At 37.9% G+C, this 21,660-nt stretch overlaps 2 protein-coding genes across 5 annotated transcripts in view; both read left to right on the top strand.

Moving 5' to 3' along the window:
• mocs3 (molybdenum cofactor synthesis 3) overlaps window positions 1-2,560 on the top strand; it is a 7,223-nt gene extending 4,663 nt beyond the window's left edge. Inside the window, exons 9-13 of the mRNA XM_024268987.2 lie at window positions 715-878; window positions 1,016-1,063; window positions 1,609-1,705; window positions 1,836-1,943; window positions 2,359-2,560. Coding sequence (XP_024124755.1) covers window positions 715-878; window positions 1,016-1,063; window positions 1,609-1,705; window positions 1,836-1,943; window positions 2,359-2,516 — 575 coding nt within the window. The 3' untranslated portion in view covers window positions 2,517-2,560. The remainder of the gene's footprint in view (window positions 1-714; window positions 879-1,015; window positions 1,064-1,608; window positions 1,706-1,835; window positions 1,944-2,358) is intronic.
• A 1,183-nt stretch (window positions 2,561-3,743) lies between these two features.
• Window positions 3,744-21,660, top strand: part of prkd3 (protein kinase D3) — a 34,673-nt gene continuing 16,756 nt past the window's right edge. For 3 of the 4 annotated variants that reach the window (XM_024272421.2, XM_024272429.2, XM_024272413.2), the window contains exons 1-2: window positions 3,744-4,229; window positions 5,218-5,826. In XM_024272421.2, coding sequence (XP_024128189.1) covers window positions 5,569-5,826 — 258 coding nt within the window. In that variant the 5' untranslated portion in view covers window positions 3,744-4,229; window positions 5,218-5,568. The remainder of the gene's footprint in view (window positions 4,230-5,217; window positions 5,827-21,660) is intronic. The other variant, XM_024272404.2, reaches the window with a different exon arrangement.

The following is a 21,660-nucleotide window of genomic DNA, read 5'->3' on the forward strand; positions in this document are numbered from 1 at the left end:
TTTTTAATAAAATGGCTACAACTCTGAAATCTTATGGAATTTCCATTTCTGGCTAATGACTTTCAGTCGCCATCTTGTCTGCCACCAGGTCCTCTTGCTTACAACCGCAACCTAAGATTATTGGTGCAACTAAAATGGCGGGTAGTATTGGAGCTATCTGCTATGAAGTTTTTATCGAGATCCCAGCTTATACAAGGAAAATTAAGATGTTCATGGATCTAGTCATCTACATGAATCTACATGCAGAAACATCAGAATGGAGGAAACTTGTACATCACACTTACAAACTTGCTAAACATGTTTCCGTGTGCTCCTGATTCACTCAATTTAATTGAATAAATACTCAGAAATACAATTTTTAGTTTATTTTTCTTGTGTATGTCCTCCATCATTAGAAAAATAGTACAAGACCATGTTCAAAAAACCAACAACACAATTTTCATTAAAGATTCTTCTGACCGTTCTTTCGTCTTTTAGGGTTTTTGCTGTTTTTGTGTCCCGTTGTTCATACTGACAGTCACAGACTTGCCTTATCCTTTCCTTTGCATTGCTTTGTAACACACACACTGACACCTGAAGGTTTCCAACTTTTGTCCATTAAAATCCCGAATGTTGCCATGCTCTAACGATAAAGTGGGAGATGAAATAAGTTTTATAGTCAGATTTTTTACTTTTTTTTTTGCTAAAAATCTTTTCCTTAACTGGGCTTGCCAGCTTCCTGTGGTCAACAGCTGCTGCTATTTGATGCTCAAGATGGCAGATTCAGGTCTATCAAGCTGCGGCCCAAACAGCCCAGCTGCGCGGTTTGTGGAGAAAGTCCCAGCGTGACCCGGCTGGTTGACTACGAGGCTTTCTGTGGGTCCGCCGCCACCGATAAGGTTGATCATAGAAGAAACGTTTTTGATTTGTATTGAAAGGTTTCTCTTTGAAGTAATGGTTTTGGTCCAACTCAAGGTCATTATCATGAAATTGTCTAAAGTACTACCAATTATCCTCCAACCTTTTTTTATTCCAGTGCCGCAAGCTTAGCCTGCTGTCCAAAGATCAGAGGATTACAGTGCAGGTAGGGTATAGTCGCCCGAATGTTTGCTCATTGCGTGACTCATTGTGTTTAACCCCATTCATTGTATGATTATGCACAATTTTCTCAGTTTTTATGTGTATTCATAAACTGATTACATCTCACCGCTGACCCAGCCTCAAATGGGAAATGACTTAAAATGCATTTTCTATGGGAAAAAATAACATGTTCTCTTTGGCTCTGAGAGCAGTGTTAGCGAATTGCATCTGCTTATATTTCTGCAGAATTGCAGCCCTTAAACCTGCTTAGTCATTAGGCACAGAGATGGGGATCATGATTGATTGGGGTGCAGAACCGATTGTGCAAGGAGCTCCAGTTAGAAACAGTTTTGTTTCCTGCAATTTAAGGGAAAGGCCGTTAAAATGTTGACGTTGCCCCTCAATTACAAACCCATGCAACATTTTTGAAATCATTTTGGTTTCTTTAATTAATCCAAAGATGTGAATTGACTTTTTTTTTTAAAGAATAAGGCCTTTTAAGTGTTTTATAGTTTTTACATGTTGATAAATGTTTTAATGCACTTCCAGGATTATAAATCAATAATAGACAGAGCAGGACCCCACGTCTTGTTGGATGTGCGCCCTCTTGTGGAAGTGGAAATCTGCAGCTTACCCTTCTCACTCAGTATCCTTTTATTTTTTGAAAAAAAAAATGCAGAAACTTTCCCACTTTGTTGGAAAATGAAATGAAATAAATAAAAATGTGTGCACCTGTTCTTATTCCTGAGTGATTAGTCTCCTTATGTTGCTACCAGATATTCCCCTCTCCAGTTTAGAGGAGAAGAAAAGCAAAGATATCCAGTTACTTCAGGAGAAAATCAGCCAAGTGAAACAACAGATGGCAGGTGACCAGCAGGCGCCAGGTAACTTGGTATTACAGTTGAGGATCCATGTGTGCACCCTCAGCTACACAGACTTGTAAAGTCACTTGCACATATGCATAGACCCCTGTGTGGTCTCAGTGCAGGTCAGTGGGCCCATTCTGGACAGGTTGTAAGGGGGGGTTGCTAGGTGACCTGTTTTCCAAAACAAATAGGTCTGAACAGCTGTTCAGCTTTACAGAAATTAGCATTAAAATGTTATTTTTGCTGCTTTCTCAATGAGTGTAACTGGGAAGTTGAAGCTTATTGCTTATGCATCAATCAGCTGTTGTTTCTTCTTGAGTCTATTCAGTTTGTTATTGCAGCTTAGTCCACCTGATGGACCTTTTTAGTAGAAAATCACTCACAATAAATGAACTATCTGGAGATATTAAATTACTGTTATGTTTTCTTGCAGTGTATGTGATCTGTAAGCTGGGCAATGACTCCCAGAAAGCTGTGCAGCTTCTGGAGAAGATGAGTGGAGAAGAAGTGGGCGGTGTAACCGTCAAAGACATCTCTGGAGGCTTAATGGCATGGGCAAAGACAATAGATCCCACATTTCCTCAGTATTAATGTCATTCAGTGGTTTTTCCTTTAATAAATTGCTTGTTATTACAGTCAATTCTGTTAGTCTTTTTACTTGAATGTATTCTATTGATCTTGGTGAAAGTCTAATTTTAATAAATATATCTGCTGAAAAGCACAATCCGGACTTTGTTTTTCAGTTTTTTTGGTCTAGCAACCTCAACACATATTTAATTGTAACAATTGTCAGGTTTTTCTGTTAATAGTCGGGGTGTAACGATTAAATCAAAGGCAAGTTATTAATAAATTGACTCATACCATAAGAAAAATCATTTCAAAATTGATTATTATAATATTATAAAATATCATTTGGACTGAAGTATAGTAGGTTTATTTAAAATATAATGTAAAAACAACCAAGTGACATCAGAGCGGACAACAAAAGGGATGGCAGCAAAAAATTATTAATCTTGCAAATGTTCTGTAATGCTCTGCCTATAATTTCTTTGTGGAAAAACAAACTTTATGAACTAAAATGCAAATTGATTTGCTATTAATTCTTTTACTTTTTTGTTTGGAGACACATTTAATTCACACTTTATTATCTTGCAAGAAATACAAGGGATCTGGAAAAATTCACCTGCACTGTTCAGTACCAGGTATCTATCTCTGAGTCACACTGGTTACATTGTTGGCTAAACTTGTACTGAATTGCTTTTATTTCAATGAATTGGATCAACCAAAATCGACTATGAATCATAATAGCAACCACAAAATATGATATGAATTAAGTGACTGATAAAATAAAGTGTTACACACTAGATAATAATATAATATGGTGAATCTAACTGCTTTTGTTTTATCATAATTATAAATTGCAAATTAAATTAAAATAATTACGATAAATTGTAATGATAACAATCTCATCTTAAATGCTATTAATTTTACTGTAAATATACATGTGTCTTTATATTCATATTTTTAACATTATTTCAGTTGTAACTAATACTTAAACAAACTGAATTGGTTTGTATGTTGATGTGTAGAAGAATTGGGACCTAGTAAGTGACTTTTTTTCAAATTAAAATGTAGGTAAATTGCTAACTTAAGAGAAATCACTGCATTAGAAAAATAGAGAAACTTTATTTTACAAAAAATAAGTCTTTCTCATACGTTTTTATTTAATTATTGTGATTTATAAGGAAAAAGTGCTTTTAAAGACTCCTGCTCAGATAACATTGTGTTATAAACCAATCCGGGTCATGTGGATTTTCTCTTTTTTTCTTTTTCCCCTCGCAGGCCTAAAGTTTGAATAACGGAAAAGAGGAGCGCATGCGCACTGGTTGCAGCCCCGTCAGAGGCGCCATTGCTTCACACGAACTGTAGTTCAAGTGTTGTTGTGCCGTCAGAGAAAAGCAGCTACACGGGGGTGGTTTGAAACTACAACTCCCAGCTACGGCTGCTGCCTTTTTCACCCTCCATTCGTCAAGCAGGGGGAGTAGTCACAGCTGGAAGGATAATAAGATGCGCATGAATTTACAATCTGGACTTAAAGATAGGATTAATTGAATGGACCGCGCGGTTTGTTTGCTAGGCAGAACTTCACCTAGCGTTTGCAATGACTTTGCGCCGCGCTCGGGTGCGACTTCTTGAAAACCCATGAAGTTGTGGAGCTCCGCTGACTACAGTTGATGGAGTTGAAAAGTTTCATCTTCGCTCTCCCCGCAATGGAAAGAAAAGCGCCCTTCGCTGGGAGTGAAGGTAACAGCAAACATCCGAATGTCACAGTCGGAAACGTCACAGTAGTTGGGCTTTTAAGCCGCCTTCACACGGACAGAGCTTGGTTGTAACAAAGAGGGTCTCAGAATGGGGGGAAAAAGCAACGCTTGTGTAACTTGTTTTGCTCAGTTCTACCCGTATACATTTATACACCGTTCTGCCAGCGGGAAAGTGGGAGGGGTGCAGATGTTCTATGGTTCCAGATGCCTGTCTGAAAGTTTAAGTAAGCGTGTAATGATACGCTCCAGCAACTCCTCTTTTTATGTTTTTTTCGCGCACAAACAAGTAAAAGATAAACTAAAATTTTTAGGCACGGTAAATTAAAGTTAGTTTACATTTTAATGGTGTTGTTATAAAATTTAAACTTAAAAATTAAAGCTTTAGCTAGCTTAAAACTTAAAAGTTACATGCATATTTAATTTGCTACAGCTGTTAGCTTGTTTGAATTTCACGTGTGTTTATGGTATATTCTATTTTATGTTTTTTTCCCAGCACAAGCAAGTAAAAAAGCTAAAACTCTTAAGCAAAGCAAATAAAAGTTAGTTTGCTGTAAAAATTCACACATTTTAAAAAGTATTTTTGTATTGAAATGAAAATATTTAAGCTTTAGCTAGCTTAAAACTTAGAACCTATTTATATTTTTTGCTAAAGCTGTTGGTTTGTTTGTATTTCACGTGTGCTTATGGAGGAGTTCTGTGTGTGTGTGTTTGGCACAAGCAAGTAAAAAGACTAAAACTTCTAAGTATAGTAAATTAAAGTTAAAATTTTGTCAAAAATAGAAAATACACACATTTTAAAGGTGGTTTTGTATGGAAATGTAAACATTTAAGGTTCAGCTAGCTTAAAAGCTATACACAGACACATATATTTTGCTAAAGCTGTTAGTTTGATAGTATTTCACGTGCATTTATGGAGTAATTCTGTTTTTTTTTCTACTAAAATGATTTGTACTGTGTGTTTGTGGTGACAGGCCTCCTGTGGTCAACGTGGATTACTGACTTTACTGAAGACAAGGAGCCAAGCTCCAGGATATGACGTTTTTCACAGTAACTTCACTGCAGAGGACTGTGTTTTTCATCTCCACCTGCCCATCTAGTAAATGATGCATGAGCTCAGGTGGGTGGGTTGGATGCTATCATCTTAACTGCCTTAAAAATCTAAATTAAAACACACACACAGGGCTTATTGAGTAACCGATGAGGACCATATATTCCCCCCACAACGAGGCTTTTCACGGAGATCCTGCGTTCTGTGTTTTTGCCACCTTTCACTAAATTCTTCCACTATTCAAGTGCTTCACGTCCCAACTGGAAGAAACCCAATGTCTGCCTCCTCACCCCCTGCCTTACCTCGACCCTTCCTCCACTGCCTCCAACCGCATCACCCGCCGGGACAAATCTACCAACGCTTGTCCAACGGCAGCCACAACACACCCAGCCCCACCAACTCCCGCAGCTCCTTCCATGGGGTGTCCTTCCTGCTGCAGATCGGCCTGACCCGGGAGACGGTGAACTTGGAAGCCAGTGACCTCTCGCTAGCATCTGTTAAGGACTTGGTGTGCTCCATAGTTGATCAGAAGGTAAGAATAAGTCTTTTTTGACAAATGTACAAATCTTGAGTAGAATGATCTTGTCTTTCTTAGGCCCAATACGAATTCTTCCCCTCTCCCTTCCCCTTCATTTAGTCCTTCAAATGGAGAGTTATGAAAAAATTAGTGTCATAATTTGGACTTCACTTTCGTTTGATGACGTCACCAATAATTGACAGTGCGCTTGCATTAGCACAGAGCTTCCAGCTCTCAAATATACATAACAACAGCGGTTTTATAACTTTTAAAATGTCATACAACAACAAAAAGTCATCACTTACATTTAAATGTAAACTTCTGGGGTTCAGAGCGCACCCATGTGAAGAAAAGCGCTTCTCAGCGGGACGCATTTTACCCTTGCGACAGAGCACTTTGTATCGCTTCGTATGGATAATCGGATTTAAAAAAAATATTTCTGGACACACTTGCACTTAAAATGCCCCTTCAAATGGAGGGAAAAGGGGAAGGGAAGAATTCGGAATGGGTCAAACTTTAAAGGCTTCATATAAAGACATACTCTGATGAAAATCATATTTTTGGTGTTTTTAACATGCTCTTGTGGCATTTTTCTGATGATGGAGGACATATACTAAGAAAAGTAAGCTCATAATTGCATTTCTAAGTATTTCTTTATTCAAAATTTGAAATTATTTAAATTGTAGTAAATCAGGAGAAAAATTGCCTTAATGGCCTTCATGCCAGTAATTTTACAGACACTGAAAATTAGTCATAAAATATGAACAGTAGCTAAAAATAGTATTGCTCGCCGTTTTTGTTGGACTGTCAAGCTTTGGTTGGGAGTGTGAGGGGCTGTATGCTAGTGGGAGAAAGTGTAAACAGGTGGATGATTGGAAGTAGAGGCAGGCTTACTCTGAACCAACAGTCCTGCCCACAACTCAGAGGCAACTTTCTAATGAACTACTACTGCCCTGCAGAAACTATGTCCTAGAAAACATCACAGTTTTTTGGGCTTTTAGCTAAAAATAGCATAATCAAAGTTAAAATACCACTGGGAATCCTTTTACAATGGATTAAAAGATAATCGGAGTGGGACTTCAGAGCAAAATGTTTTAGCAGACGTGAGTTCTGAATGTTTCAAAACGATGCTGAAGCTGCTCCTGTACTATTGGTTGGTTTCATTGTGGTGAGCTGTAACTCAAAATGAAGCAAGCTCTCCCACATCTGGAGGCCTTTGCAGTGGTTTCTTCCACTTGTTTGTATGACTTTGGATCCTTGTTATTTGCCGCAATATATCTGAAGTGTACCTTCAAGTAAAACCAAGAGGCTTTCAAATGAACATTGAATTGTCCAACCTAATTTCACTTTTCTCAAGTAAGAATATCTTTAAGGAAAATCCACTTTGCTAGCTGTAGTTTTGTGCTCTTGTTCACCTTGTTTTGTATTTTTATTACTGTTCTCTATAAGACTAAAGCCATTTACATTGTTTTTTGTAAGTTGAACAGCCAAATGCAATTAGAGTTGTAGGGCCATAAAGCCACACATGTTTTGCTTTTAAATGAAGGGGTTTTGTCTGTCAAAAAAACACTTTTTTTTTAAATAAAAAAATAAATAAATTACAAAGTTCATTTTGTGGAGCAGAGACATAAACAAATCAAGTTTTAACAATGTTTAAACAGATTCTAAAGTCAACACATTGTTTATTATCTTTAGTTTAAACAATTCTTGTCATGTGAATATGCTCTGCATCTTTTATCTGCAAACTCTCGTGTGGTTTCTGCATTTTATAGCTGCATGAGATTAATGAAGCCCGGTGGAATAATGAGATGACTCGTGTGTGTGTGCGAGTGTGTACAAACGTTTCCACTTTTTTAGCCTCTTGTGAGTAATGGTGATTGCTCCATTTGTGTCTGTAATTATCATTGATTGAATAAAAGTAGATTGCGATTAAACAAAGCACTTTCATCAGCAGCTAAAATCGGAACATTTAGATAAGCCTGAACCCTATTGCTCTTTTAGATCGTGATCAATAAAATGAAGATAAAAGGACTGAGGAGCTAGCTTGTGCTGAACAACAGTCAGAGGATGGTAAATTAGCCATCTGTACTGTGAGTGTGTCTGATCCCTGCAATGTTTTCAAAGTTGACATTCCAGAGGAGAAGGGTAATGTTGTTGTTCTTTACGAGGTCTGCTGATTCTCACTAGCTAGTTATGAGCAGTTCTGGTCTGTAGAGCAGAAAATCTCATCACTGCAGTTATTTGAATGGTGTCTGTGACATATTTGCATAGCAACAGGAGTTTGGGGGTAGGAAAATCATGGAAACTTTGATACTTTAAAGAAAATATCTTACAAAATATATCAGTAAAAACAAAGTTTATTCACAGGAAATAGGGTCAGATTATCTGCCGAGATGAATCACAATCACCCTTGAATTGTGTGCAACTTTATCAGCAAAGGCAGTACTGATAAGAAATGGAAAAAAAAAATAGTAAAACATGTTGATGCTTATTTTTTGAAAAGTTACTTTTGTTTTGTTTGAAAATACTTTAAATCAAAAAGAAAAGACATTATTTTGTTGGGTTTCTCTATTGCAAATTCATGTATTAAACATTGCCAAATGTAGTTGCCTCAGCTATTTCATGAAATCCACCCATATGGCTTTGATATCAATGGAAAATATGACTGTATCATTGTGTGCTTTCAATTCATTTGTGCCTCGTTCTTGCAAAGTCCGCTTTTCCTTGCCAACTTTTCCAGCTGAGGATCTCTGACCCCAACTAGATTGCCGTTGACAGAGATCTCTGGATGTTTCCAGTCAGCAGAAGTTCAGGTATCTGTCAGCAAAAGAAAGGAAGAAAAAAAAAGGTGAATTTCATCTGGTAATGTAGGAGTATGGAGATAGGAGTCTGGATGCATGTGCATTCCCCTTATGGTGCTGTTTCCTCCGCTGAGACCTGGCCTGCTTCACTGTGTGACTCACTTCTCAGTCATGCAAAAAACAGGGATGCTTATCCGGACTTGAATCTGTGCAGCTCAGTGTCATGTTTTCTGCTGCATCATCTATTTCGTTACATAAAGGGCTTTAGCTATTTGTATAATGTTGTTATTTTGTTTATTTAAAGTGTTGTTTGTCCTTGTTGCTGTTGATTATTAAGGACAGGGGTCACAATGTCTGAAGGGCAAACTTAGATGTTTTTTTTTTTCTTATTAGCTTCCGGAGCCTTTGTTGTTGGATGTCAAATTACTATCAGGCCCCCAATTTGTTTCCTGCTTGATTTTGTCTTTAAAGAAGCTGATAACTACCTGTGTTTTCCCATTATGTTTAAGTAGAGTTTATTTTAGTCATTGGAATAAAAAACATAGTTATGTTTGCGCATCAGAATGCTACATCTGCTGGTGACGTCACCCACGACTGAAATGCATTTGCATGCAAATGTATGCAACAATGCAGAAAACCCTGACCAAAAACATTTTTTACACTAAAAATAATGAAAACTTCTTGAAGAAGTTAGGAAATACCGAACTTCACAGAGAGAGATAGACAGTGGACAACTAGATAGAAAATAGAGCAAGTTGCTGGAAAAATCTGTCTTCTTTTTCATATCTTGCAGCACTAGGGAATGCAATTTGTTCCTTTTTTAATTTAATTTTGTTGTCTTTGTATTCCCTGCTTCTGTTTAGCCTTCAAACACATCACTTCCTCCTCTGCCTTTCATGTACCTGCATTCTCGCAGATACAGCAAGTGTCTGAGCGGGATGCTGATCATGTTAAAAATAAAAGCTGGACATGATCGCGTTGCTTGAAAAGTATAAACACCAGTCAGAAGTACATCGCAGTTATAGCGGAGAGTCCCAATCAAATCCAGCCAACATTATGCTGAACAAGACCACGCGATTGTTCAATGCAACGCGAGCGATTCCGAATTGCTTGGAAGTATAAACCAGCCTTTACTCTTTTTGGTTAACTTCTGCTCTTTGCCTCACTGAAAAGTCTAGCTGCATTCCCACTGTTGCTAAACCTCACCAGGGTTCACTTGCAATTAAAACTCTTTTTAAAGTAGACCAGACTGTACTCACTTTGTTTACTTCAGGATTAGAATAAGTTTTCACCCTTAACAATCAAATAAGCTTGTTGAAATCTTTCAGAGGTACAGAGACATATAACATCCTCAATAGTCACAAAACTCAGGAATAAAAAAGTGTTGTAACAAAGTCAATATTGGCTCTGATAAATCAATCAAAAAATGACTTTGCACGTGATTCTCCATATTAGTTTGAAAATACTTATTTTTGAGGCGCTAGCTCTGCTTCTCTTAGCTAGTTTTATTTGTATTTTTAAAACAGATTGTGACTTAAATACTAAATAAATTTCTAAATTTATAATTCAAATTATTATAATAAAAAAACATGTTTTTTTCATTTTTGAGGATATTCTTTATAGAACTATAGAAGCTGTTAAAGCTATGAACTACAATTCAACCACAAATTGTTGCTCATATCAAATGTTTCGAATATTAAGATGTTTGTATGTTCTCCAAAACCATCAAAGTCTACTTGACTCACTTGAATTAATTGATAAAAATGTATCTTTAAAATGTATTTACACAGTTGTTTTCATGTTTAAAAAGAATTGTTGTTTAGCTGAAATTATTATTATTATTATTACTTTAATGCAGATTTTCATTCTGCAATCTTTAAAACATTTGTGTAAAGTATGTTTATACTTTTTAATGGTAATGTGAATAATTATCAGTCCTTTTCAATGCTTGCCTCTGGTCTGTTGTTTGGGTGTTTAAAGTAAAAAACTGCTTAAACATTAGATGAGTATACCTAAAACAAAAATTTTAATGACCTTATTCTCTGACCCCCATTTCACAAGCAAGCTAAAAATCTTACAAAGTTACAATAAAGAAATTACATTTTTAATTCAAAACTGATGTCTTTTAGCTGAGATCTTAAGCCCCAAATGCTGAACTCAAAGTTAGATCTATGTCTCCGAGGTTGTCATTAATTTCTTTGCTTCACTCTTACTTTGAATCGTTCTCATTGTTTGATTGGGAGTCATGCCGTCTGATATAACAACACTGCACTGTATAGATTTAGTCCAACTCATTACTCATCTGCTGAAGACTCCACCACATGACTTGGCTGGCCTCCATGGAGATTTGCCTTTTCTGTTCTCTGCAAAGATCTGAAGTTGGTTTTGATAGTAGTGGTTTGGAGCCGAGTTAGCCATTTTAGTGGTTAAGGTCAAGTTTTGGATGGAGCAGCCTGATTTTGATAAGTTCAGTCTCTATTGTGATCACCACTTCAGCAATGTGGCTCAAACTTGTTGTTTTTAGTGTCTTTACTCAGTGCAAGAATATCAAGTATTAATGTAGCCTCTTGATGACTCTGAGAATGAATAGGAAGAGCTCCCATTGGGCGGTGGAGGTGGATTAAATTCCTTCTGGCCCATTGATGACTCCCCTTCAGCCACATGTGACTCTGGTTGGGATCGCCTTGTTTCACTCACCGAGTCCTGACTTTCTGTCTGATTTTGGGGGCTTGATGAATAGTGCAAGATAAACATCCATATCTTCCACTTGTTGAGTGTTTCCTGTTTGGTGTCGCCTAAATCCTCTCATGCAGCCAGTGAGGGAGCAGTGGCAGGACAAAAGTTCACGACTCTCTGAGAATGACTGCCGGTTTGCCAGATGTCCAGCCTGAACAGCAAGTTAGTTACAGAACATTCCTCTTGGCCCATGCATTTTTTGAAGATGATGTGATGGTGCAGCATATGGGTGGGATCACACTACTTGGAAAATGACAATTTTTTAGAGGGTTGCAGTTGTGGAGTGCAACATTCTAGTCATTTTCATGGATGCTGTAATATCAGCTGGATGTTTCTTTAAATATTTGAGTTTCCTTGACCTTCCTTCAGCTGTCCAGTAGCACCTTTTGGACAATCCTTAAAGTAAAAATATTTTTTGATGTGACTTTTCTGGTTGGATATGCCTTGGGCATTGCTGCTTTTGCAGTTAAAAAATCTGGGAAAGCGACTTCTTAAGCCGCAGGTTCCCTCGCTGGTTTTGTCATTTCTGCTAACTCCCAGTTTTTGGTTAAGGGCTGTACTGCTGCCTCTGTAATTACAGAGACAAAGGCCTTTTTGAACCAGATATGGGTATGCAGAGGCAAATGGCAAAGTATTTAAAAAAAAGTAAACTTTTAAAGTTTAGATAATAGGTTTCAATCAAATTGTGGACAAAACAGATTTAGATTCATGTTTGTTTGGATAAATTACCCTTGATTCTGGTAAAATACATAAAAAAATAAATTTTCAAATCTTTGCTATTACTTTTTTCTGGACACCAAGTCTTTTAAAAAGTTACAAAAATATAAAATTTGAGTGAAGATGAAAGGAAAAAGTAGCAGATACAAAATAGAGAAACTGCACTTCGCATTGACCAGCAGCAACTAAAACATATGTGAAATATATCACCACCATTTCACTCCCTACCTCTCTTCAAGCCCACATCTGCATGTTCTTTCAGAGCAAGGGAACATATTTCATCCCAAAAGACGTCCCAGCAGCACAGGACTTAATGTGTGGTATGCATAAGGCCAAAAGTTTCCTGGAAAGCACACTCAGCTCCATGTCAAGAAAAAGCTGGTCACTCATTCTCTAGAATATTCCCAATTTGTGCTGGTTGTAAAAAGCACAGTTGGATTTTTTCCCCCTCTCGATTTCTATGGTTTTCATTGTTTATTTGCAGGAATGCTTCTGTATTTCAAAACCCCAAAGCTGAATAAATTTATATCACATTGATGATTGATGCACAGGCGCAAAGGCAACTTGCACAAGAAATCTATCAATTTGCCCAGCCTTGGAGTAATTTGTGGAAAAAAGAGAGGGAGAAGAAAAAGGGAAAAAATATCTCTGAAGTTAAGTGAAGTAAGTAATTTCTACCATCTGCAGTGCAGATTTGTGCTGGTCTCTTTTTTAAATGTAAAGTGGCAAGGCAGAACGCAGGGCCTGGCCACAAGAGTCATAGAATGACAGAGTGTAGAAGTGTGGTCCTGTGCAGGGAAAGGGGCTGGGTAGGCTGGGACAGCCTCCTTGGCAGGCTTTGCATGAGGGACAGAGGGGAGTTGTGGGCTCCAGGGCTGATTTTCTCAGCCAAAACCATCAAAAGAAGGCGGTGTCTTTCACTATTCTTCTTTATAGTTTTTTTCCCTTCCTTTCTTTTTTGCTAGTTGTTTAAAAATCCTTTGCCACAGTTGACTTTAGCCAGTATTGGAAGATAATCTCACACGATCCCAATCTTTGCTAATGCTCGCTGAAATTGCTTCAAGTGTGATTACACTGAGTTAACCCTGCACGCTTAATATTCAGCAGTCCCGGTGCTTTTGTCCTTGTGAACCCAGTCACGAGCCGCAGAAGTTTTAGTTCATCAGTTCACGGTTCACTGCAAGAGGATGCCTCTTTCCTTATTAACCTACTCATTAATAGTTGTGTTTTTCCTCTCCTTTGACTGAGTTCCACCTTGACTGCTCTGCTTAACAACGTCAGCACTCTAAAAGGAGTTGATGCATAACAAACCATTACAACTAACAGCCAAAAAGGAATTAAAGGCCTATTTTGATGAAAATTATGATTTTTAACATGTTTTAACATTTTCTTGTGTTTTTGTGATGATGGAAGAAATATATTGAGAAGATTAAGCTCCAAAATTAAATTTCTGTGTATTTCTCTATTTCGTGAATTAAGAGAAGACTAAAAAACACTGTTTGAAATTTGAGCGTATTTGTGACGTAGAAAATACACTGTAGATGATTATCCATGCACATCTTCGTTTTCCTTGTTCAAGCTGGCATCTGTCTCCAAATTGTATGATTGGCTAGCTCCATTATTGCTCTCCATTTTTGTTGCAGCAATAATTTTATGTTTCTGGTTTGAGAAGCTAAGCTAGCGGAAAAAAGCACGTAAACAGAGAGCTCTCAGCAGCAGAGAGGGAAAGGGGCGGGGGGGCGCACAGGGTTGCTTTGTGCCAACGGTACCGTCCACAATTCAGGTGAATTTCTAATGAACTATTGCCGTTCTGTAAAAACTATTCCCTAAAAATTGAAAAAAGGTTTTTTTTGGTTTTGGCTAAAAACGGCATAAACCTAGTTAGGGGTGTCACATTATCACGTTAATCCCTATTAAATATTATCGGACAAGTTATTTTTTCAAATCTATAACTATTGTTGTGTTCTCACGTATAAAAAATAAGGATTCAACTGTTTACTTGCATGAGTGTTTTATTCGCTGAAAACGTGTCTCTATGCACATCTTGGGGTCCCATTACATTTCTCGTGCTGCCTTGCCGCTGTGACATTGTAAATGTGCGACTATGTAGTTCTTAACAGAACTAACCCAAAACAAAGTCATGACATTATAATTACATTTTTTTATGTAGATAGATGGTTCAAAAGATAACCAAAGTGGGTTTTTATTGACACGAAAACGATTTATTTAGTGAAATTGTTCAAATTATTGTAAAATTTACTCTCCACTGAGTTGATGAACCTCTGATTTTGTTTGCAGCCATACATTAGCAAGTCTGCAAACCTGTCAAAACAAGGTTTCAATTGTAGCTGCTCCCTCAAACCCACATGTCATTATTGATTTCAGCAGCATGAACAGTTGAAGAATGTCTTATTCTGTGTTGTTTTCTCAGCACTGTTTGCCTTTCCTGTCCCTCAGTATAGAGAGTGATCTGTCAAACTGATAGGAAAGTGGCAGAGGAAGTGAAATTATATGTTGAGACAACAAGAAAGCCTATGAGCTGTGAGAGGCAAGGGTTTTACCAAGTAATACTCGCTGTGCTTCTTTCTCACTTTAGTTGAAGTGACTTTAATGAGCAGTAAAAAGTCAGGCTCTTGGTATGACTTTTTTGTCTGCTTTCTTTAGCTCCTCTGACTCTCCTTGTGTCTGTATCTTTACTATGTTAAACAGAGCAGCACTGCCTGTTCAAACCTTTGTCAAATTGCTTTTTCTGTGTTGCACTTGCTATTATTCTTGTCTGTGTATGTAAACTTTCAGAGACGGAGCCTGTCTCTGTTTTGAAGAAGGTAACACTTTCAGAGTTGGAAATTGCCTGCCTATTTAGTTTCTTCTAATTTAGTTTTGTTTTGTTCCTTTGCCCCTGCAAGACTGTGCTTCTGTGAAATGAAGAATTCAACTTTAGGGGTCCAATTAAAAAGGAAATGTATAGCCTCTTGTTCTTTATCTCTTTGTGGTACAAACTTTGCTCAATTATTAATGGTTTAGTTGAGCAACAACAAGCCTATTCCTACATCCTGCTGTTACCACACACCTCCTGAACTTCTACCCTACCAACGCAAGACAAAGTTCAGCTAATGTCAGCCTCACAAAAAATTCCCCCCAGGTTCACCTGTTTATTTGCCCCTTGTGGAGGGGAATCTGGCAGCTGCCCCCTGACACTCCAGGCCAAAGAGAGGAGATGAAGTGCACATTGCAGTATATTGTTGAAGCAGAGGCGCTGGCGAAGGATAGCAATGGGGCTATAACTCAGCAGCAGTGTGCAAGAGCCTGGCCAAACAGACCTTCGATCATACCGCTGTCTTCCTGTGAAGCCATAGATATAGTGACTCGGCCTTCCTCCTCTCTGTCAGGCCCCTGGACACTGTTCATAACTTGTAAACCATGCATGCGTGTGCACATTCAAGCATGAAAGCGCACCCACCCACACATGTAAAGGACTTCATCTCCGGAGAGAGGTGTGGAAATTTCTGCCACGTATGCCACAAACCTATGAACCCACATGGTTCCTCAGGAAATGTAGTGACTTTTAATTAAAAAGCGACCTCACCATAACTTCAGGGGTTTGATACCTTTACTGAAATTAGGACAGAGTGTTGTTTCTTCAGATTCATATCATCAAATCTTTATGGAATAATTGCAATTGTTTTCCTTGGATGCTTCAACAAGCCCAATGCAAACCAGGAAGTACCAAATGTAATTTCTTAAAAGATCACTGTAAATCAAATTTACACACAAAGAGAAGTTTATGCATTATTAAAGGTATGCTTTTGATTAGCAGGTGGACTCAACAAAACTCTGCCTTTTCTTTGCCTCGCTCAATTGGCCATTTTTGGCTCTTTGCTGAATTGGGCGTAGTAAACTTCGGTCAGTATGTCCGTCCCACTTCTGGTTTCCATTTTGTCAATCCTACACGTGGTGATATAGATAATCCTTCCATTGTATATACGTCTAGGGTGCTTTACCATGATATTTTGTAAAACATATTACGGAAACTATGGACTGTTGGGCTTGATGTAAACTGGAAAAGCAGTAAAAATTTCCTGGAATTTCCTGTTAATTGAAAAGGGTCTAGACCGACAGGTGTGCACTCACTTAACAATGCTGTGAAGGAGATGTTGGCAGTTTTAACCTCAGCACCAAAGTATTTCCATAGGCTGCAAGCAGACATAAGAATATTTTCACTTTAAACGTAAAGCAAGCCAGGATAAATTGTCGTGCCTATATAGACACTACTTTGTCCAGCTCCATCATCATATATCATCCTTAAGTATGAGTTAGTTATAGTGCAGCCAGACTAAAATATTCACTTCCATCGTGCAGGTGTAAAACGATGAGTGAGAAGTGGTTTGGCTCCCTGACATGTCATTGTGTTTGTATGGAGACCACTGTTCTCCAAAAAAAAAAAAAAAAAAAAACAGTAACATGAGCTGGCTTGTTGTGGAAGGAAATAGGAGTTATGTCAGGGTGGCGGTCGAGATTTCCACATCCCATTTGATGTGTTTGCATTAAAATGTTATGGTCTTGATGTCAGTGTACTTTGGAATTGACTGTAGTCTCAGAAACATTACAAATCTGGTGTTATTTTGAATTTTTTGAAATGTTTAAGAATGGAAACGTGTCAATTGTCAGTTTGTTTGGATGTCTTGGTTAGAAAAAAGACAGTAATGTGTTCCAGAGATGATGAAGTCAAAGCTATGAATGAACTGTGAGGCATGTTCCACCTCATTGAAGGCAACAGGTTAGTTAGCCTGTTGAGCGAGAAAGTCGAAGCTTCTTTTACCGCGAAGTTACCACATGGGTTTCCTTTCTGCTGTATATGGCTGCTTCTCTTGATCAAGCCTGGTGAAGACTTGCTTCAGCTGCAGAAAAAAAAACTGTTGACTCTAGGAGGAACACACATTATGAATGTGTTTTGGAGACTGTTGGGATGAGTTTGCCTGATCCTGAAAGTATACAAAGATGCCTCCAAGAATATAAACCATATGAGGGTATTGCTTTGTCAGGGAGCTGCACCTACCCCCACTTTTTCTGCTTCCAGCTGTAGTATGTTTTTCTTGGCCTCTGCCTGCAAAGAGAGGAGCAAACTGTTTTTTTTTCTTTGTGAAATTACTGTTGAAATGAAGCATGCGTCTTGGTCTTCTTTGCACTTGGTGCAGAGCAGAAGGGACGCACGTTCTGTGCAGTTTCCTGATACATTGTAGACGGGTGGTATGCTGCAGGAGAAATTTGTAACACTAAAGTCTGTTGCAAAGCTTTTTTTTGGTAGACTTCTGCAAAAACAATGTTGCATTTCCACAACAGCTTACGCAAGTCTCAGATGCTTGTTTGGGATGTGACTTTGTCTTTTAATGTACAAAACAACTTAAACAGATAAGAGAAGAGTGTGCAGCATATTTCAGAACAGAATCTTTCACCCGTTTTAAAAGCAGACATGTTTAGAGAGCTAAAACTTTGTTCTGAACAGGTTTTACTTCTAATTTTTTTATGTTCACTTGTGTATTTTAAAAAGAGTTTGACTTTAATAAGTCAGGAACATCTGAACGAGCCAAATGTTCTTGTTCTGTTTATTAGTTCCTGTCATGAAGAGCATGCCACAAGACATTAAGATTAGTCAATGCAACACAGGGCCACATATCTTCATAACTGGAAAGGAGTCGGAAGAAGAATAAAACTTATTTTATTTCTGCCCCTATATCAAAGCTTAAAGACCCACTCCAATAAAAATTGTGTTTTTACCATATTCTTGTAACATTTTTCTCATAAGGGAGGGCATGTATAAAATAATTTTAGATTAAAACTGCATCTTTGAGTATTTCTTTATTCAAATCTTGATGCATCATGAATAAATAAAAAAGGCTCATATTTGTGATGCAGCAACTGAAATTGGCGGGCCAAAGTCCCCCTGCTCTGCTCCATTCTGATGTGTCCACTTGCAGATGGAAAGGTCCATTAACGACTTAAACTGTACTGCTGGATTCCACCAATAATACTTGCCGTTTTTGTTGCACCCATAATGTTAGCTTCTGGTTGTGAGGGGCTGTAAGCTAGTGGGACAGAAAGTAAACAAAGTTTAAATTTTGCTTTAAGTGAGATATAAATTGTGAAACAATCTTTTGTTTTTTTCAAAATTTGTCTTGTGTTGGCATCATATTGAGATTATTGCACCATCAGAATGAGTTATACAGAGAAATGATTGAGAAATCATTAATAAAAGGGAACATTACTTTTACATATTAATGTGGTAATTCCAAACCATGTTTTGCTGTGTCTTTTTGGTGCCTTGTTTTAAGGAAAACCTTAGTTTGGTAGGATTCTTACAGCAAATTAAAAAAAAATCTGTATTTCCAATGCAGACAGTAACAAATTAACTCATTTTTCCACATTGTGTTTGATGCGACTTACAGAAGAAGTTGTGCTGCTTTCCCTTCAAGGTTTGCGTGAGCGCATAATTGGATTTTCCAATGCAGTTGTTTGATGAGTTGAAGTACGGAGGCACATTTTTCTCTGTTGTGGGCGCTAAAATATCCCTGAAAATGAAACAATGGTTTACCAATTGTTTTGACTTTAAAACAACTGATTTTCTTTTGTAAAACCCCGACTTTGGTCCGGTGGAACTTGTGGTCTCTAGCATCTTGCTCCTAGCGTGCAGGGCCTGTCTTTAATATAATTTCCAATGCAACAAATGTATTCCAGTCATTTTGGTTTACGCAGTCACAGCTTTGGCACCTTAAGAGTGTTGTTATTTATTTGTTTACCTGATACTGTCAGGAATTTGATAAATGCATAAAAAAGGGAGAAATCTGTGTTCTGATGTCTTGACTTATGTGTGCGTAATCAATGTCTTGCCATCATTAAAGTACTGCAGCATTATTGGTCAAAAGGGTTGTTTATCTGGTGAATAAAAGCAAGCTTTCACATGCTGGTCCTGTGACAGCCTTTATCTTGCCACCTCAAGCTAAATAAACAACACCATTCCACCTCCTGATCCTATTTTCACCAAAAATCTGCACCTTTCTGAACATGGTTAGGCTTTGGGCTCTCTTAGTTTTAGGTCACTAAGAATTTCAATACACAACAAGCTTTCAGTTTTATTTCAGAATCCCTCCTTGCGCTCTTTTGTTTTCAGGTGCATTGTTTGTGATGGTGCCAAAAGCTGCTGAGAGATCTTATTATTTCAAATGGTTGAAATGCAGCATTTGTGAATGCCATATTAGAAAACAGTTTAGGGTTTGATGTTAATTTGGGAAAAAAATGTTCTGGGTTGTTTGAAGTTCAAGGCTGACATTTGACTAGCTGTGGTTTTGGAAAAAACCTTGAAGGGTGATTGTATTGCTTGCATAATGTCAATGCAGTATCTTTTCTTAACCAAATGTTGTGCAACGTGAACTTATTGCAATGATCTTCTATCTGTGTCAGATTAAGTACTTATTGTGTTAGGAAAAATGACATAATGAAGGGAACATACCCACAAACAAACCACATGACAGTTTGATGCAAAGGGGTAACAGAGCCTCTTTTTTTTGGTCCGCATTTTTATAAAAACTTTAACTTTGATTTGTGTTCTTGAAACGATCCATTGTTGGTGCCTGAGATAACCCAGGATAAAGTGAGGAGGGCAAAGAAGCATGCAGTGACTTTATTGGGACATTAAAACAAGTGGGGTCGTTTTTAATTTTCATTAAACTACATTTTTTTTTTTTGCCCTAATGGCTGAAATGCCAAAGAAAAGCCTCTCTACACAGTTTTCTGGCAAAAGTTTTAATCAAAAAACAAGCTGGATGATAAAATATTTGTGTCGTTATTGTTTGACTTGTTGTCAGACTTGTAAAGGTGTAAGACACATTGAGGTTTAGTGGCAAAACCTTCCTGAAAGTGACCACAAAGCCAGTTCTGCTTTCCCTTTATCTTTGCACCTGTACCCTACATTAAACTGAAATTTTAAAAATGCTGATTTGTATGATCGACTCTTTAAATCACGGGCAAGTCCCAATAATCCAAACTATGACTATGTTATACCTGATACTTGGAATCTGTGAATAGTTGAGACGTTTTTCATTGCCATTATTGTCACCGCTCATTTCGATTCTCTCCTGCCCCTAACTTTTTACCCTAAAAACAAGATTTATCATATCAATGGAGGATTAGCTCGTTTAACAAAGGCTTACCACAGCAAAGCCCCTTTCCACTCGTCTTTCCATCCTGACTTGTGGACCTCACACACAGCTCCTCTGTGCCACAGTCTTTGGTGTGCGTGTGTGGTCGTGCCTGCTCATCTGAATGGATTTGTGTTTGAAGACGACAAAGGCGTCCTCACTATGGCCTTTAGAGATGCATTTAGGAGCATCTGGATGACAGTGCCATTTGAGGGGGCACACAAAAACGATGGTGGTGCTCATGTGAAATCTAATCTAGTTTATACAGAGGCTAACAGATATTTCTTTATTGGAATAATCAGAACAGCCAAAGGGGGAAAACGTCCTAAATTCATCAGTTTTGAAGCTTCGTTTGGTGGTGAACAGGAATCCATATTAAATGCGAGCCAAAGAATGCTCTAAACGAGAACTGTTGGACGGATTGAGCTGTTAACATCACCTTTCTGCTTGCATCTGACATCTAATGTCTCTGGCAAATGATGGAAACCCCCTCCATAACACGTAGCTCAGGAAGGATGCCCCCCCTTTTCTTGCTCGACGTGCTAATTATTTGTACTACATGACATTAATCATATGAAAGTGTTACAGGCTTTACATTGTAGTTATGTCAGAAGAAAAGGGAAGTTGGAAACCATCAGAAACCATCAGAAGTTTGAAACATGCAGAGGCACGTGCCTTGTTGTGTCTGTTGAGATTAGCACATATTCTGCTATTAGTTTCTCAACTTTTTAACAATGTAAGGTGTTATTGTTATAATAACAATAGGAGTACTACTAAATCTAAGGTGATTGCATTTACTTAAAGAGCTCTAAACGGTTTGATGAGGCTGTGGTGCAGAGGTAGAGCAGTCATCTGAGGTTTGGTTCCTGTGCAAGATGCCCATGTGTCAAACTGTCCCGTGGAAGGACTCTGCGCCCCACACTGGTCCTGGTGGCCTGCAGCTCTGCCACCAACAGTTTATGTATCCGCTAATCAGACTGTGACTGTAAAGTGCTTTCAGCCTTTGAAGAATGGTTCACTTTCCCCATGATTCGATTCACACCTTGATTTTTGGATTGCAGTTTTGTTTTGTTTCGATATAGGATTTATTTTTTACAAAACAACAACAAAAAACAAAAAATGTGGAAAAAATCTATTTTTATTTGCTGATAAGCAAGTAACAATTAAGAAAAAAAACCTTAAATTGGCCTATACCAAGCCTGGCGTAATGTAATAAACCAATAAATACTAAATCATTCGTAAATTTTGCACAATTGTTTGAAACCCTGAACGTAAATATACCAGTTTACATAAGGGGTGCAACAATTCACTTTCCCTAAAATTTGTCTTAAAGATCTAAGGTACGGTTCAGATTTAAACTGAGAACTGAGGCATCCTTATATCTACACAAAGAGTTTGCTCCA

The sequence above is a fragment of the Oryzias melastigma genome, linkage group LG22 (genome assembly GCF_002922805.2).
Source record: "Oryzias melastigma strain HK-1 linkage group LG22, ASM292280v2, whole genome shotgun sequence".
NCBI lineage: Eukaryota > Metazoa > Chordata > Actinopteri > Beloniformes > Adrianichthyidae > Oryzias > Oryzias melastigma.